At 32.9% G+C, this 18421-nt stretch overlaps 3 protein-coding genes and 1 long non-coding RNA gene across 4 annotated transcripts in view; 2 read left to right on the plus strand and 2 right to left on the minus strand.

The window, feature by feature from the left end:
* Positions 1-186: 186 nt before the first annotated feature.
* Positions 187-1252, minus strand: LOC105317412 (uncharacterized). The gene is made up of 3 exons (XM_011414058.4): positions 1004-1252; positions 838-880; positions 187-703 (listed from the first exon to the last, which is right to left on the minus strand). The coding sequence occupies exons 1-3, from the start codon at positions 1067-1069 to the stop codon at positions 354-356; spliced, it is 459 nt and encodes a 152-aa protein (XP_011412360.3). The 5' UTR covers positions 1070-1252; the 3' UTR covers positions 187-353.
* On the plus strand, positions 1029-1798 carry LOC136276055 (uncharacterized). The gene is made up of 3 exons (XR_010714532.1): positions 1029-1110; positions 1326-1429; positions 1574-1798. It is a non-coding gene; the product is annotated as an uncharacterized lncRNA (long non-coding RNA).
* A 3343-nt stretch (positions 1799-5141) lies between these two features.
* LOC105317411 (uncharacterized) lies at positions 5142-12126 on the plus strand. Its single transcript, XM_011414056.4, has 3 exons — positions 5142-5221; positions 11182-11260; positions 11436-12126. The coding sequence occupies exons 1-3, from the start codon at positions 5150-5152 to the stop codon at positions 11774-11776; spliced, it is 492 nt and encodes a 163-aa protein (XP_011412358.3). The 5' UTR covers positions 5142-5149; the 3' UTR covers positions 11777-12126.
* A 103-nt stretch (positions 12127-12229) lies between these two features.
* The window catches only part of LOC105334607 (structural maintenance of chromosomes protein 5), a 35905-nt gene continuing 29713 nt past the window's right edge, over positions 12230-18421 (minus strand). Inside the window, exons 21-25 of the mRNA XM_034468585.2 lie at positions 18085-18183; positions 17638-17865; positions 15261-15440; positions 13912-14007; positions 12230-13665 (exon numbers count right to left, since the gene is read on the minus strand). Coding sequence (XP_034324476.2) covers positions 13531-13665; positions 13912-14007; positions 15261-15440; positions 17638-17865; positions 18085-18183 — 738 coding nt within the window. The 3' untranslated portion in view covers positions 12230-13530. The remainder of the gene's footprint in view (positions 13666-13911; positions 14008-15260; positions 15441-17637; positions 17866-18084; positions 18184-18421) is intronic.

Consider the following 18421-nt stretch of genomic DNA (forward strand, 5'->3'; position numbering starts at 1 on the left):
AGTTTTCGCTCACGCATTTGCATTGTCGTCCTTCAAACTACCTTTCTTTCAAAGGCATGCTAGTAAATAATCTGTTTGTAATTAGCAAATAACTTGTACTCATCTTTTTTAAAAATTAAAATAACGCCATTCAATTTGTGTAGGATATTTTAAAACTGAAATAGTTTTAAAAAAACAAAATTCAAATATTTTTCAACTTTTAATAAAAATAATAATTCATATCAATGTAAAATACTAACAACGTATATACAATATCCTCGACCAAAAGCGATTGTCCTTCGCTGTCATTTTAAAACAGTCACTTTCACACCTCAAGATAAATGTTGTCCTTTCAAGATTTTCCTAATTCGGGTTTAAGGTCCAGCAGGTTTAGCGTCCTTGGCCTTTTTACCCTTGTTTGATTTCTTTGAGCCTTTTGCTTTCTTATCCTTCTTTTGACCTTTCGATCCTTTGTTTTTCTTATCCTTCTTTGGTGCTTTAGGACCCTTGTTTTTCTTATCTTTCTTTGCTCCCTTGGATTTCTTTGGTCTCTTTCCCGGTTTGTGCTGTTTAGGTCTCTTGGGTTTCTTTGTTTTTTTAACAGGTTTTTTGGTAGTAGTCTCGGGACCGGGTACAACTGGGCCGGGTGCAACAATGGGTTCCTCTCCAATGACAACAGGTGTTCCACCAGGATTACTAAGGACCGCGCGTCTATGTCTCAGTTCTGAGAAATTTGAGATATGACTTATTAATTATAAACTTTTTTGGCAAATAAAAATTTTCGAAAAATTTTTCGTACATGTACTTAAATTTTATATCCGAAACAGATGCTTAAAAATTGTATGAAAACAAACTTACGACCAAAATTACTCTCCGCAATTTCATTAGTCTCTGCACCAACCTGAGGGAAAAATATTTATTTAAATTGTTTTCTTAGTTACAATAAAAAATAACTTTTGATTTGATTTTATCTCAAATTTTATTTTGATGACATGATTAGCTATTAAACATATATTCAATATACCTGGTGCAAATATTCTGTTGCTAGAAATCCACACAACACAGCCAGCACTGGGAATGCTGTCTTCATTTCGGACGACGGAGTTTGATTGAACAGAAGAAGAAATGCAGGTATATATATATAGGAAGATGTCCGTGCTTAATTATACAAACAGCTGTCACGTTTTAAAATTTGATCATTTTAAAAACATGTCTCTGTCTTTTTTAATACGCTTAGACGATTACGGAGTTGGACAGGCGTTGAAAACATTTCTGAAATGCATTGTATATTATTTATATTTATGCAAATGTGACAGCTTTATTAATTTGTTACACGCAAAATGCAGTACAATCTGGTTTGGGCTGGCTAGATCTTGTTGGAGACCATGTTATGGCTAACCTTAGGATCTGAAAGACAAGGGGGTCGATCAAATGAAAGAATGAATACGGGGTTAGAATTTTTCATCAGAGCGAGAACTTTTAAGTTTCTATTATTAATCTGACAAGGAAATAAAAATCGTTAAAAATTTTGAAAGAGCCGACATTTTTTGTGTGGATATTCATATCGGTTTTAAAGTAAGTTTCGATATTTCAGGTATAACAGTTGGAATTCTGGTACATCTGAATAATTTGATACACTTTTAAAATGTTGGACTACACATTTGAATAATAAAATGTGTGATTTCCTATGCCCCTGTCCCTTTATAACCATTACCTGTGATAATTTAATACATTTTTTTTCTTTTATATATTTATAAAAACACAGCCGACAATATGCACCTTTTGACAATAGATTTGTACTAAAACAATAAATGTAAATACATGCAATTAAGATATATGCATCTCTTTAAATCAACTGAGACTGTATGTTGTTGTTGTTTTTCTTTTTCTTTTCATTGTAAAATTAATGTCTTTTTTGAATTTAGAGCCGAGCAAAACAATTATATAGGTGAAAAATGTATCCGTCTTCTTCATTTCATAACATATATATGTACTTTCATATCATTGCGTAGTTGTTTTCATTACATAAATGTCACTATTTGATTTTTAATTACTGGTATCTGGTGTTTTTGACATTTACTTATCTAAATACATGCTCTTATTTATTATTATTTTCACTAGAAGCGGTATGATTGGTAATTGTTTTTACATAGATAAACAAAAATCTTTTTTTTTCTTGTACTCATAAACCCATGAAGTATCAACTTAATACGAAATTGTTTTTTATTTTCTAATTCAAATTATTGTCTTGTCCGCCTCTGTCAGATGTCATATGAGAATGCAGAGAGAAAATGTGATTGGATTAAAAACAGTTTTAATTAAGATCGAATGTTGAACACGATTTTTAAAAAAAACCCAGCTCCGACAGAATACAATATGAGTTTCACAATTAGACATTTTGTTGAAGCTGAATTTATGGCATTAATCATTTGCATGCCTGAAAGTTAGTACAGGTATGCTAATGCAGAAGTTAATACCGTTATTTATTGGATATAGCGTAAATAATATCTCGGAGGATTTTACAGTATCTGGATTTAATTCTGTAAAAATATTTTTGTAAAGGTAATATTATTAACTTCGGAACGGTGTTTATAGATGGATATTTTGAAGATTTTTTCTTGAAATTGTTATCTTCCAAAGTATTATTGATCTTTAAATATATCTATATGGAAAGTAAAGAAAATTTGAAGAAAATGGGGGAATAAGATGGCGCAACTGCCCGTTTGGTTAAGTCGTAAAATACAATTTCAAATTTAACATTTTTTCAATTAAATATATTTGATATGTTATAATTCAAGTTGACAAAAGGGTAATTTATAACTATATTCAGTTTGAAATATTTCAAAAAACGATAAAAAAAAATTATAAATCCTTAAGTTTTGATGGTATCAAACCCACAACCTAAAAACTTAAGTTCTATAAAGTTACTTAATGTCTGGTGCTCTAACCACTGAGCCATTTCATTCACAACAAAGAGCGTTGTTAAAATGCTATATGAGAAGTTGGCCACGAATTTATGGATTTTTATTATTTTTCTAAAACGTTCAATTGTTGGGCTACCAAATGGCACTTTTAAAGTATAGTGGGTCATCTCTCTACATTTCTGTTGATTAAAATCGGCTTAAATTCCATTTAACCGCATTTAGACTATGACAAAAATATGGAGCTCAGACCCACTCTGTAAAAGAAAAGGCATTGAAGTTTTAAAAATGTCACTATTTTGAGGTTTTGACAAGCATACGCCAGTTTAAATCAACCTATTGCAAGTAATTAAAATATTTATGGGTTACATACCGATGTTACGTTAAATATACATTGTTCTCAATTATTTTTTTTAAAAGTATCAGATTTAATGATATTTTAATTTTGCAGTATCTAATCATATCTCTTATGGGCATTTTACATGCCTTATTCACCCATCTTTTTTATCATTAGTATTTTTAATCGTTTTAGTCCGTCATTTAAAATTTGTACGCGTATTTGTGAAAATGAAATCTACTCATTAGACTAAGAACCCTTCTTTATTGTGCAGAAAACAAAGAAAAAAGAAGAAGACGTAAACTATTCTAGGAAATTATGAATAATACATGATAAGAAAGAATCGTTAATATAACAAAAAATCGTAGTCAAAAATATAATCAAGGTCATTTTTTTGTCCGAGGTCTATAACAGCATGGCGCCCGGGGTGGTGGGAGTAGTATTTTGTTAACTATCCTTTTATAGAAAATTAAATTTTTAAGCGAACTTGTCCCTCCACTTTTTTCAGACATTGTAAGAAAATTACATTGAAAGTTGATGTATTTATTCTTTAAGATATTAGATTTGCCCCCCTCCCCCTCCCCGTTTTGGAATTTGGGGTCAAGCAAGAGTTTTCCGGTTTCGATGCTTCGTACTGGATGCTGTTTAAATACATGTATTTCACAAATTTTTTTTAAATGTTTTAAAACGGGAATTGCTTTTTGAATTTGATATTCTTTCATCCTTATTTAAAATATCACAATATGTCGCACACAACCTAAAATACCCTTATAAAACGCCATCGGCATCTAATGGATTTTTTTTATAACTCAGATTTATCCATCAAATAAGAAATTTAGAAATTGAATACTCTGTCACATCAAACTTCGTCATCAGTTTTCACTTCGCTAAAGATAAAGAAAAACGCATTGTTTTGTACATGTCCATCATAATAAGGTCAACCTATCCTATAAAAGAACATTATGTGACCATTCACTGTTTTGTCAAGCCTTAAGTTTTTGTTGGGCGGGCAACATACCTTATTTACTGCTGCATAGCATGAATAAACAGTCATCGCCTTTTCCGTTTACTAGGTCAGCGAAAGGTAAAAAACTATGATGCAAAACCTATTAATGTGTCTGGTTTTCCTTTCAAATTACAAGTGTATACTAGTATATCAATTTAGATAAATTTTTTAACTCCTGTTCTATTTTCACTCACAAAGGAGAGAGAGAGAGAGAGAGAGAGAGAGAGAGAGAGAGAGAGAGAGAGAGAGAGAGAGAGAGAGAGAGAGAGAGAGAGAGAGAGAGAGAGAGAGAGAGATTCTCCATGAATTGTATAAAGTGAAGCTAAATTTGCATATTCTTTGCTTTAGAGAATTACAAAGAAATTCTCTTGTTTTTTTTTTTAAAGAAAAGACTTTATTTCAGATGTATTTTCGTGTCCATTTCTCTATTTAAAATTCCTATGAAGATTCTCTTCATAGTAAATGTGATATGTAAATGTTTGTGACATATTTTCTCCAAAGGCAAACCATAATCAACAGCGGTCTATACATTGCTTTGTTTTTACTGTTTGTTCCTCGAAGTTGTCAATATAGCGGTAATCATTGATTTTGGTCGCTCATTAACGTCCGTCTGAAGAATGCGATGATTCCATGTCAAAGCCTTCATATGTTATGTTGTTTTTATTACTATAATGAATACAAATATCATAAGAATAAAAGACAAGCAAGGTGCCCCAATATTAAGGTATGTACATGTAATAATTTTTAATTTCCTAAATCTAAGGTGTTAAACATGATTGTAATATCATATACATATTACTGATTCAATTTCTTGCTTCGAGTAATATTTAGTGAAGAATTTTCAATGACACTCTTAAAATCAATCAAACAGAGTAACAATATATTTTTCCACTTTAGACTTCTAAAATGCAAGTAGCGGTATTTTTCCTTGTCACCTTTGGCAGTTGTGCAGGTGTCAACGTGCCTTTTTATGAAAAGGTAATGCAAATGCGTGAATGCAACTAAAAACCAGTGTCATATTCATCCGAAACTAGGTAAAATTGAGTTTCAAATCATTTTGATTAAAAACTTAAAATCTTAGCGAATATGTAAGACAGAAAAGTTATATTTCCATAAAATTACTCGAATATCTTATATACAAGTACCCTGGTTATAATTCGGAGCAACGTGGCATCAGGTGTGACAAGTAATTATATAGTCAAAAAGGCGCTCAAAGATAGATAAATAGTAACGATTAATTTATCATAGAAGTTTAACAGTACATGCCATATTTTGCATCAAACACTTTGATAGATGGGTATTTATGTGTCTTTTGAGTTAAAACATAAGGTGACCATATTTTTTTTTATTTAAATCTCATCTCACACGAGAGTTCCGTATAAATAATTAATTATGATTAAATATGAATTAAGTTTTTGTTCACTAAATCACTCAGTTTATGAACTTTTCAGGCTTGTCGGATAATTTGTTGACACCAAACATTCAGACAAATGAGAGGAAATCTAGCAACGGTCTCAGTTTCATTTTTTTTTTTTAGATGAAATGCATATTTACAAATAAAAGTAAACCTAATTACATTTTATTACATTCACATTTTCCTTGTGCATTTTTTGACGCTGTTTCCAGTAAAGTTATGTAAATATATCTCTTATAAAAATGTATGTTAGTTTTTAATATTGTTTTGTTAAACAAATATCAGAAGTTCTGAAATACTCCTATCTTAAACAAAGAGTATCCACTGTTGGAAATATTACTTCCAAATTGATTCCAAATATTTCATAGTAAAGATTTATTTTCTGAGTTTTTCTGTAATAATCACTTTTTAAATTAATACCAGTAATAAAATAAATCTCTATTAGTTTACAATTTGAAAGCAAATATCTCCAATTTGAAGGGAGGAGGCTTATTTTGCATGCTCTAATACTATGCAAAAACATAACGCGTCAATTTTATTAGGAAGATAAATTTCCCAGCGAAGACCCTATCTTGTCCATTAACAGGTGAGTCAATTAAGATTCTTAGGGAGGAGTAGACCTCTACGATTAACTGCCGACATTTCGCCCTTGGCAATGGCATTTTACGTTTTCTCCACGTTTACATTAACGTGTAGACGCGGACAAATTGAACAAAGCATCAACATGACTGACCCACATTACGCCATGTGGGCAATCGGTTTTGGAACGCAGTCCGCAGTTCACTATTCGTAATTCAAAAATGAACTGCACTCTAGAACGCAGTTCGCAATTCAAAATTTATAATTCATATTTGGGGTATGAAAATTTCATGGTATCTACAGTCCCTGAAACGTTCTACTTTCCCATTTTTAGTGCGTTCACAGTGCACTGACAGTGCGTTCACTTGCGTTCTCCGCTCCGATCGCGCTCAATGTGCGTTCATAAAAAAATTTGAATTATCAAGGAGTTGGCCCCCCACTTTTTTTGCAAAAAAAAATTGATTTGAAAATAAGGAAATGATATAGATGTTCAACATATAATCATACTAATAATATTTTACTGAATTCAAATTTATTGAAATCCCAAAGCAAAATCTTTTTTTTTTTCATATATAGGAAGTAAAAAAGAATTATGGGTAACCAAGTGATTACCAAGTGGTTAACTCAGTTAAGACAGTGTTAGCTAACCAATGCGTTAAATTGCTTTTGATCAACAGAATTTAACAACTGCGTTAGCTAATCACTTGATTGGGATTTAACATGTCGTTATCCTTAAATTTAACCACCTTTCGAAAAACCGGGCCCAGGCTATGGAGTAAGTTACATCTTTCCGTCGACGAAATCGATTTTAATAAAACGAAATCGATCAGACAACAGCCATTTTGTGATGATGTGTTATTCCACCTTATACAATCTATTCTATCCATTTAAAAAAGAGATTTCCCCGGAAAAGTTTCTGGCATCATATTTTTAGCCGAGTAAGCGTACTATAAACATGATAAATATCATGTTCAATGGCTGTTCCGTCTTTTATCGTATCGTAACGTGCGGTATGTCGTAGAGAGGACACTAATTTATTTCAGATTTTTAAATCTTCAAAATAAGTCTGTAGCTGCGCAGTTCGACAGCTGTTCTTAGCGATGAAAAAGCCATCCTCCTGTTCTTGTATGCATACTTTTCAAACAAAAAGACATGTAGGACCATATATATTGCTTTTATATCTTTAGGCAACAGTTTTGGCCAATTTCAGACAGAAATATGCCAGTTCAAAAAATTTTTACATTCTTATTCTCAAATGTACAAGATGACCGCACACCCCCTTTAATTCTACAGAATAAATTCATACTAAAATGATGTTTTATGTGCAATACAAGTTTCTTTCTACCTTTACGCACGGATTCTTTTCTCAGTCCATTTCATCACGGATTAAATTCCGAATAGAATGATGTTTTATGTGTAATATATAAAGTTTACTTCTACCTTTACACGCGGGTTCTTTTCTTATTTGCGGTGACTCGGAAAATCCGATCCTTTCATGTTGGAGTTCCGAATGAAAATGACTGAACGATAAGTGAACGCTAAACGAAAGATGAACGCTATATGTAAATTTTAAAAAAAATTGTTCTTGCGAGAAAAAGTGGGGGGGGGGGGCAGCCCCCCCCCCTCCCCCCCATGCTACGTGCCTGCATTTAGTATAAACGACACACATGTTCTCTATGCACACAAGGCCAGACAATACTCTCTGTGCAAACGAAATCAAATACCTTAGCCATCTTCCAAAGAGTATACTAGTACCCTTTCATTTTTATTGGTTGTAGTTCACGCATTTAGAGGTCTGTGTATCCAACTGGAAAGCAACCGACTAATTGATTAAAACTTGAAATTAATTATAAAAGATCGTGATTAATTCGATTTTGTCAATAGTCGTTTGGACAAACGGGTATAGAGAAAAAAACTCAGTAGATCCAATTCAGTAGAGCAAGTTTCTCTTAGCTTTGTCCAACTGAAATTAAACGGAAATTAACTAATCCAAAATGAATACACACCATGTACACAATAAACAAGAGGCCCATGGGGCCACATCGCTCACCTGATCAACAATGGGCGTTCAAAAGATATTGTGCCATATGGTCCCTCGGTAGAATAACAAAAAATAAATATTGTCAAGTATTCGAATTTTACACTTATTTTTGCATACACGTAATCTTTGACATTGTACCTTCATGAAATACTATTTGTTTTACCAGAATAAGAAAATCCTACGCAAGATATAAAACTAAACATTTGGTAGGGGTACACTGTTGTTAACTTCCAATTCCCTATATTTTCGTTCTGCCCCCCCCCCCCCCCCCCGACTTTGTAAAGCGATCAAAATATATGAGAGCATATAGGTACATTTTTTTCATCAACTACTTACTAGTTATTGTATTTTAAAAAAATATATACCCGAATAGTTATTGTATTTTATTTAAAAAATCCTACATGTATAGATGTGAAGAAAATTGTACCTCAATGCGCTCAATTCCTCAAATTAAAAACATTCAAAAATATAATTTGTCTTCTCCATTATAATTAAATGACTGTTATTTACCTCGCGTACAAACCAGGATAATTTTCCGCTGTGATATTTTCTTACGAATAGCGATAATTACTTTATCCCCGCAACAAAAATGTGTCAGAACTATGGAAACTGTTTTAAAGATGTCGTTTTTATTTACTCGTGTCTGAAAAACTATCAAAATTGATGTAGATTTCACATTATTTATTGTATAAAGAGGGGGCCCCGGAGAGTAGGTATATACAGAATATCATTCTTTTATTTTGTTTGTACAAGTACATACTCTAATTCATATAGAATTTCTAATCTTCAACCAAAATTTCAGCGTCAATCGTAGAATTATAAGCAAGATACAGAGCTCACAGTTCCCCTAGATTTGAGTCATATTTTGTTCACATGAGTTTACTACATTCAGCTTAAGATTTTTAACTTGGTATTTCCTATTCAGCATTTAAAATGGAAAAAAAGGATGCCCTAAGATTTTCAATTCTTTTATTCACTCAAGACCAGTTCACTGGTATTTGAGGTTCAAAATCAGTTTATACAAATGTACACAAACACAGTCAAGGATCACATGTACAGTAGGAGTAATAATGATGAAAAAAGGTTAAGTTTACAATACAATAAGTTGTTAAAGTTGGTTTCTGGAAGAACAGACTAATTTTTTACTTTTTAAATCTTTAGTTTTTAAGATCTAGCTGTGTACAAACATAAAATTGTGAGCAAATCTCTGTATCTTGCTTATAATTCGAAGCTTAACACTCAAATATGGTTAGTAAATAGAAATTGTAAACAATTAAACACAAGAAACATGCACTATAACAAATAAAGAACACAATTTATATTTTCGAAATGAATCATATATATACATGTATATACCTACATATTTCCGTCAGCGATATCAAACTCTATTTAAACTGAATAAACTCGAGAAAATGCCGAGCATCTCAACAAAACCTATTGCATTAATTAATCTACCATTACGCAAAAGATAATGCCGAATTACCGATAGAATGAATTGTATTTCAGTACTTTTTTGATACATCAGATTTTGCTTAATTTGCGCAGGTAAACAGTTAACTGTTTGATTTACCGAAGTCTCTGTTTGATTTGATACGTAAAAATCACGAAATACAGACGAGAGTTCCTAGCTAGGTTACAAAGCATAAATAATGAAAACGAAACGAAAATCAGAACAAGCTAACACCAACGTCATGTGTGAAAACTCGATCTCTCATGCAGAGTTGTCGTTCGTTCCTCTCTCAGTGAATGTATGAGCCGATGGTAGAGAGTGGTGAAAACTGTCAACGCATTGAAATATTTAGCCTCAATTTACTTCACAAAATCGGCACCAATATATTTTGCATGTGTCAAAAATTTCCCTTCATACGCCAACTGTTGCATAACAAGCAAATTCATCATAGTCAGATCGACCCTTTTTCGTATAATGTCATGGCTGCTTTAAACAAAGAACCTCGTTTTAGAAGTATGGAATACGAGTCTTGGTAAAATGGGTATGCAAACCCGGGCCGTGGCAAAATAAAAGCCGGGGCAGATCGGCAATCGTCAATTCCAAATACGCATTATTTTGCAGCAATATTTACAGCGAATACAAATATTACTGGTCCATCAAATATCCTGAAATTTTAATGAGATAGGCAGATTAATAACTGCCAATCTTTTGTTTTGCCCAGGCCAAGTCTTGCCTATCCATTTTACCGGATGCCGAACCCGAAGCTGAAACACGCCTTTCCTTTATTATTATTTTTGTAATAACGCAGATTTGAAACAAAATTAAACCTTAATTTTTGCAATTTATATTTTCCTTCCCATAAGGATAATTTAGGCTAAACTACGTTGAATTGGACTCAGTAGTTCTTGAGAAGAAGATTTTTAAAAATGCACCCCCCTTTTTCTACAGTTTCAAGGTTTTCTCCGCTTTGAATACAGATCGGACTTTTATTTCTGCACTTTATAATCGCCCTCCCATAAGGATGCTTTGTGCCAAATTTGGTTGAAATTGGATAAGCGGTTTTAGAGAAGAAGTTTAAAATGTAAAAAGTTTACAGACGGACGGACGGACGGACGACGGACAAAATGTGATCAGAATAGCTCACTTGAGCTTACAGATCAGGTGAGCTAAAAACGAATATTTTTGTTATCTTTTTACATAATGAGAGACCAAGCCCCGGGGCCATAAAACTTAGGTGAGCTCACTTTTGATCTCATTTGTTATCTGTTTACATAATGAGCTCACTTTGATCTCAGTCTTACTTTTCCACAAGGAATATATAGTAGAAAAGTGAGACTTAAATCAAAAGTGAGCTTGTCTAAGTTTTATGGCCCCGGAGCCAGCTCAAGACGGGGAATCTTATATATGAAACTGTTTCAAAATATTCAAAATGACTAACTCTTAAATCATTTCAGTTTGTGCAATCCATGAGTACTCAGTTCTCGCCAAAAGTGTTGAAAAATATAAAGTTGAACTTGAAATTGTTTTTCAGAGGTAACTTTATAAATATTATGATATTGAATTGAAAAGAACCACACAAGAAGTATGCACGTAGCTGTTTCGTGGCAATTATCACTTTAATTCATAAAACATTATCTTATTACTGCTCTCTCATTAAAACATCCTGCGATAACAGAGAACTCAATTTCCATCCATCTTTCATTCGCAGAGCTAAATGAACCACCGAGACATAAACGAGGTGCTGATGTGATGCCAAATTCGGTTCGAGATTTCATCCATCTCATTGGTAGGACCAACTCTGACTCAGCAAAAGAAAGTGGGCGGACGGCGGCAATAAACATTAACAGTTCCTTGGACTACATGGCCACAGATTTCACAACGCACGTACTTCCACACCTTAATCGTCTGCTGGGAAAGATCCGGGTACTTCAGGAAAATGGCGCTGACATTGGAAGCCATGCTCAGGCATCCATTTCCTTTGTACAAGACAGTCTCGGTAAAACAGTGTCCGATATTGATGGGACAATCGTCCAGAGGGCAACCAATTAACTGATCAACAAGAAGTGTGATATCTTAAAACCCATGAACATACGACCATATATTGTTATTTAAGATGTGCTAAGATTTATGGACGAATTCTACCACTGTGGTTAATTTTTTGCATATAATTAAACGCTATATGCAAAATGGAACTAAAATTAACCGTAATCCAATTAACTAATCCAATTTGTGTCTTCGCTAGCCAAGGGTTTTCAGTCACTCTGCTCCCCACAGAAAGGCTTCTGAGAAGAGGTGCGGATCAGAAACCCTTGACTTGGGAAGATGAAATATATGTGGCACCTTGACATTATATTCCGAGTATTAACAAGATCTGTTTACAGCCCATTATGGACAACAGTTGTTGTCTTCAAGAAATTTATACTCAGTGGTAGTAGATATGTACAAGAGTCTGAGTTGGTTAAGCACAAGGTAGCATGTTTACATTACAAACAACAACACAGAAACATTCGTTCTTTTTATTGTAAATACACGTAAAACGGGTCAAGGCGGATCACAAGTGGAGTAGCACTAGTCACACATGCATATTTTAAAACATGTGTTGATGTTGATGACACGTCGCCATTTGTCCAACTTATCTCTTTACAATGTATATCTTGGTTTCAAAGTGAAAAGAACTGTGATTATAGTTTGTGAAAAATGTTAAAAAGTCTTGATAAAATGGAGGAAAGTACTAAGTAAAAACAAACTGTTAATAAACATTTGAACACCTTATACTGAACACATTTCTATCGGATTATTTAACTTCCACTCCTGTAATAACATAACACATTAAATTTCTCATCATCAAAAGGAATACATAAATGTACGACGAGTTTTAAATGAACTGGTCATAAAGACAAAATATTTCAATTTTTTTTTATAAATGCTTCAAAAATATTGTCAACTAAGTATGAAGTCCTAAATTATTTCACATTTATCAAGACAATTGGAAATTTCCTTTAAACTGAGATTACCGAACTCCTGTCTTCTTTTATAAACAATTGCATCATGATTTGGGGCTATAAATATTATTTCTACACTTAAAATGTACACATGAAGTATTGAGGAAGACAATATAGAATTTATTTCAAAAGTGTCTACTCAGTATTTGATAAGAGGTAAGTCCAAATCAAAATGACAGCACAATTTTGAAATCTTACCCTTATTATTTTTTTAAAAGAGGAAGTATAATTTAATAGATATGGTCAAATCAGCCAAACTGAATATGAATCTTCGTTTCAAATCTGTTTCCTTTAATTTGGTTCAAAATACTGATGCACATCAACTATATATTGTGAATGTTTGCAGACAACATGTATTCAATAACTTGAAGCACTGTTACCTTTTCATGAATTCAGGTGAATGCAAGTGGAAATGTACATCTAAATAAATACTCATTTGAATTTCTAGATATCTTTCTGATCATCACAATACCCAAAGTAAGAAATGGAATATTTTTAAAACTCTCTCATACACAATGATTAAAATTGACTAGACTGTTCTTCGTTGTAATAAATATCATTATAATCTAAATATCATTATAATCATATCTATTGCTTCTCAAGAAATCTCACTTCCTCACTGCATTAAAAAAAAAAGAATACTAAGTCCATGCTTTATACTTGGGAAATAACTCATAATAATGATCATGGCCTTCTTCTGGTTGCAATGTTTCCTTACATCTATGCACAACTAGTTTACAAGTGCACAAGTTTACACATATCTCTTGAAAAAGACTGCAAGTTCTCATATTATTTTGTTCTTCAGTCATCGTTTTCTAACTTCCTTCGTCTCTGGATGAACTTCTTAAGGTCCCAGTCCTTGTGGTTCAACATGTGCGGTCCATTGTAGACACAAAGGTATGTCATGTTGCCGGCGTAGTTCATGTCGGGCAAGAGCTGAAACGGCAAAAGAACAACAGATTAAATGTAAATAATTGAAAATAACATCCGATTGAAAAAAAAGTACGCGAGAAATTGGATTTACACAATGTCTGTTCCTAAAACACGAGAATAAGCCATTGGTCAAAAAGAAACAATACTCTAAAAACTACACTGGTAAACAAAACATTTTTTGTGTTTGGACTACATGTGCCAGTATATTCAGTGATTCACAGCTAGATGATAGGATATATAATTATTTACCTTGGGACTCAGCAGAAAGTACTGTGACCTGGACTTCTGACAAACAGTCTGGACAACCAGTTCAAACACTTTCCTCTCATTCACCGGATCCATGCCCTGTTAGAAGTAAACATCATCAAAACACTAAAGTTATATATAGCAAATCAAACCCAATGGATTTCATACTGTAAAAGTACATATGCAATATATTTGGTGTGTACGATATTTGGGGAAAAATAGTTTTTGAACAATTTGGCGTGGATTTAAATTGGTGTATTCCTGAATGTGACTACTTTTATACATATACATGTATCCATGGCATTTAGCGTTGTACTTGATTTAACGGAAGCCGCATTCTGCCAAAAACACTCAGAATACAGAGCGAAATGTATGTTAACAGTAATTCATATGAGGCAATTACTATCCTGTAAATCATTTTCAGTTCTTCCAATGATCATGTTACCAAAATTTTCTTCAATATCAAACACTGAAATTTTCAGTGTACATGTAGATGTAAATATTGTACTTTGACTACCGGTAGTTAAAAAAAATCATTCTCAAGACTTGAACCTAATTAAGATGTCTTCTCATGAGTTACCTTTCTTTTTCTACCAACTGATATAAAATATCGCACTGTTGTTTTGATCTCTGCCCTGGTAACAACCCGAGTGGTTGGTATCAGCCAAACACAAAAGAGTGCAACCGATACCATCCTACGGCTGATACCAATGCTAAGATCAACAGTGTGAAATTTTTGTTTTTTATATTTCTGAAACAAAAGATAATTCTTAAAAATCAAATCTTTATCGATAAGTATTTTTCAAAATTAAATGAGCTCATTCATTTTCAATTCTTTATTATGTGTTTGACACAGTAAGAGTTATCAGACTTTCATCACTGAATATTGAAAAGAAGGCCTGGAGGGGCCAAAGATGAAATATATTTATTGTCTTCTAGAATTCAAATTATCGACAAAAAATATTTTTAAAAATGTGAAAATTTGACACTTCTTGAACAAATTACTATAGGGTCCAATTGTGCACAAAATTTAATATTTTAATCTTGAAATAATTTATATGGTAATAAAACTTCAAGCAACTTTTTTCATCAAAATATCTAGATAAGAAATAATTAGACTCAGTCTCGTTAAAAACATATACTTTCGGGTTACAGGTCTCGTTAAAAAATAGTATTATATCAAGCTACAACACTGAGCTGAAAAACACGTAAATTATTTAGTGTTTGATCTTGTCAATGTGAATTACATAATCTACATTTTGAGCACTATTTTAAAGAAAACGAACTCTAAATTCTGAGCTCAATTTAGAAAACATACTTTTAAATCATGCTTGAACATTTCACTGACATACCTGGTTGATTTCGTCGACACATCTGAACGGACACTTGGCGAGTTCCTGGAGAGCAAGCAGGTAGAGAACGGTCGCCACGCTACGCTCGCCTCCACTCTGATGGTACATGTTCAGCTCACGTAGCTGCTCCGCATCCCTATATTTTACTTTGATTCGAACGCCATACTTCTCATAATCCTCCTGTAAAACAGGCAAAAATTTGCAATTAGAACCACAGGCACCAGATGTTATAAATTTTTCCCATGATAAAAATATAAATACCCTTTACGTAATAATAGGTATAGGGTATTTATTTTTATTATGAGAAAAACTTATAATGTCAGGTGCCTGTGCTCAGTACTATAGATTTGACCAAGAATAGATATTTTTAAAAAAATTACATACATTTTGTTTACATAAGTGTAAACTTTATCTTTATTCATTCATACTTGTTTTAAAAATGTTTTTAATGATTTAATGACATGGGTCCTTTGTTGAAAATGATGCAGATAAAAATTAAAATAAACAGAGTCGTATTAACTTATTTTAATATACATGTGTAAGGCTATCTTTGTTGTTACTTTCATTCCTTTGACACTGATGTTAATTCACATCCAGGGTTTGACATTAAGTTTTTGAATTACTAGACCAGTCGGGCTACCTCAGCAATGTTTCACTAGCCCCGACTCCTTTATCACTAGCCCTGACCAATTTGACAAAAATTGACGAAAAGTAACAACAAACACCAAATATTAAAGACTTTTTTTTCTGTTTAATTGTATTGGTTTATCTTTACCAATAATGAATCATTCAAACCATATTTAAGATTCAATTTAATCAACTCGTATGTAGAGGATATATTTTTTTTAAAGATAACTGTAATCAAACTTTATGATTATTTCGCATTGATTTGACAGAGTTATTAACTATAATTACAACCTACCAACCAACTGAAATATCAACACTGGGTCTAGCCTAAAAGTAATCAACATTGTTTTGCACAACATGTTGTTGCATCACCTGCCTCGATTTATTAATCACAACAGGTGTTAATAGTCTAAGAAGATGTCTTTAGAATTAGATAATTATTAATTTATTTCATCTGGGTTAATTTAACATACACGATTGTGAACTCAGTGTACCGATCAAAAAGCGAGTATTTCGCCTACATCATCTCCTAGGTTAGTCATCAGGTTGTACTTAAATTACGGTAGTTTGTAGAATTTTATGCCTTTTCTAGGAAAGGGGGGGGGGGGGGGGGGGGATAGTGAAGAGATGATATCAGTAGTAAATTGCATGAATTTAATGGTTTTAATTGTTTTCACAGAATTTGTGTATAAATAAGGTAAATTAGTCGAAAACTAGCGCACGTTTTTTCTGCGCAATAAATATACAATTTTTTCAATGGGTGGCCCTGTAGCTCCCAGGTCGTCTGCAGAGACTTTATCATCTTATTAAATAGGGATGATCATGTCAAATGTACATATACATAGATCAGTCTGACATTTTATAAACTGTATTTATTCTCAAACCATTTTCAAATGCCCACAGCTAAATTATTTTTTAAAGGAAACACTGACTCTCAAGTAATTACTGCTTATAATTGCAAGGAAGCTGTGTTCTGTTCATAACTTGCAAATTTGCATTACATTTTGATACATTTACAATTTGTAACCATTGCAAGGTTTTCTTAAGAGTGTATATTGGCCATAATTTGAGCCTCTATGGAATTTTCTTTTTTTGATATAAAGTGTTTTTACACAACACATACTTAAAATTTATTTTTTCCCATATAGGTATACTTATCAAAATTTGAATGTTGAGTTATCCTATAATCAAAGTGGAATTAACACCTGGAAAAAGTTCCTCAAATTAACAGTAAATCATTTTGAATAAGCAAAAAATTTGCAGTTTGGGGATAAAAAAAATGATCTAAAATATTCAATTTAGTAAGCAACAACAAAAGCCCTTGGGATTCAAACACTGGATGTACGGATCACAAGCCCTACACCTTATCCACTCAGCTATGGGGAAAGTTTCATGTTGCTGTCGATAAAATCCTTTTAATAAAACAAAATGTTGATCAGAGGTGAGCTATTTTGTGATGACCGATGTATTAATCCACCTTAAGAGGACTGGATGGCCTAGGCCATATTAGGAAATTTTATTTACTAAATAATAGTTTATAGCTTCAAAAATCATATCTAAAATTTTTAGATAGATCTGAAGGCTTTCTTGTTGCCCACCCAGCCTTATTGTATTCTCTATTCAGCAAATCTATGATTGTATACATAAAATCATATAACAAGCCTTCTTTACATAAAAAAGGATGTCAGCTACACACCAAAATAGCTTTCTTTTTTCCTATCTAATTTCTCAATAAACTCTAAAAACTCACTTCATTGGCTGGTACACTGAGGTCCACTTCACCAGCACATTTCATACAGGAGAAAAAGTACCCAAAGTTCTCGTTGATCTTTTCCATCAGTTCGCGCAAGGGTTCCAGCCATTGTCGCTTGATTTCCTCAATCTTCTCCTGATGGCCACTCAGAGCGCGTTCTCTGTTTTCCACATCCGACTCCAATTTACTTATCTCTGCCTTGCGATCTCGATATTCTTGTACGACCTGGTAAATAAGAAGTTTTCAAAGTCAAATTATAGATATGATAACATTGTGATCATTTTCTAATGAACAGATGCTATATGAACATTCTACTAGCTGTGGTGGCAGATTTTAAACAGTTTCTTGCTTCCACCCCTCCCCCCTCCCTCAATATGCCCATTAGCCTGCATTCGTAAGATTGCTGTCACATTATTCTGTACTTTACTACAAGACAGTAATTACCCTCTCGTCTGTCTGATAGAGAGAATCTGCTCGTGCTTCCTGTTCATGAATGGCCTCATCTATCTCCTCCACAGTATGGGCTCTCACTCTCTCAAAAAGCTGCAATATACAAGTAAATGTAGAACATATCATAGCCATTACCATCTATCAAACTGATTCTATGCTGGAAATACAATCTAAGAATATGTTTAACGGGGAATTTTTTAATTTTCATGATGCATTGGAAAGATTACTATTTTTAAAAAAATACTTTCTTTGGTGATTCATGCAGGTTTGAAGGTAGTAACATTGCAAAATAAAATACACAACCAGTATTAGTGGTCAGGTTATGTTATTT

This window comes from Magallana gigas, chromosome 6 (assembly GCF_963853765.1).
Source record: "Magallana gigas chromosome 6, xbMagGiga1.1, whole genome shotgun sequence".
NCBI classification, from domain to species: domain Eukaryota; kingdom Metazoa; phylum Mollusca; class Bivalvia; order Ostreida; family Ostreidae; genus Magallana; species Magallana gigas.

Bases quoted from the DNA above. Each gene is read 5' to 3' on its own strand.
- LOC105317411 (XM_011414056.4), top strand. From the start codon at position 5,150: ATGCAAGTAGCGGTATTTTTCCTTGTCACCTTTGGCAGTTGTGCAGGT. The intron at 5,222-11,181 runs GTAATGCAAATG...AAATCATTTCAG, and splicing joins ACGTGCCTTTTTATGAAAAG to TTTGTGCAATCCATGAGTAC. The intron at 11,261-11,435 runs GTAACTTTATAA...TTTCATTCGCAG, and splicing joins CTTGAAATTGTTTTTCAGAG to AGCTAAATGAACCACCGAGA.
- LOC105317412 (XM_011414058.4), bottom strand. From the start codon at position 1,069: ATGAAGACAGCATTCCCAGTGCTGGCTGTGTTGTGTGGATTTCTAGCA. The intron at 881-1,003 runs GTATATTGAATA...TTTTTCCCTCAG, and splicing joins CAACAGAATATTTGCACCAG to GTTGGTGCAGAGACTAATGA. The intron at 704-837 runs GTAAGTTTGTTT...CAAATTTCTCAG, and splicing joins TGCGGAGAGTAATTTTGGTC to AACTGAGACATAGACGCGCG.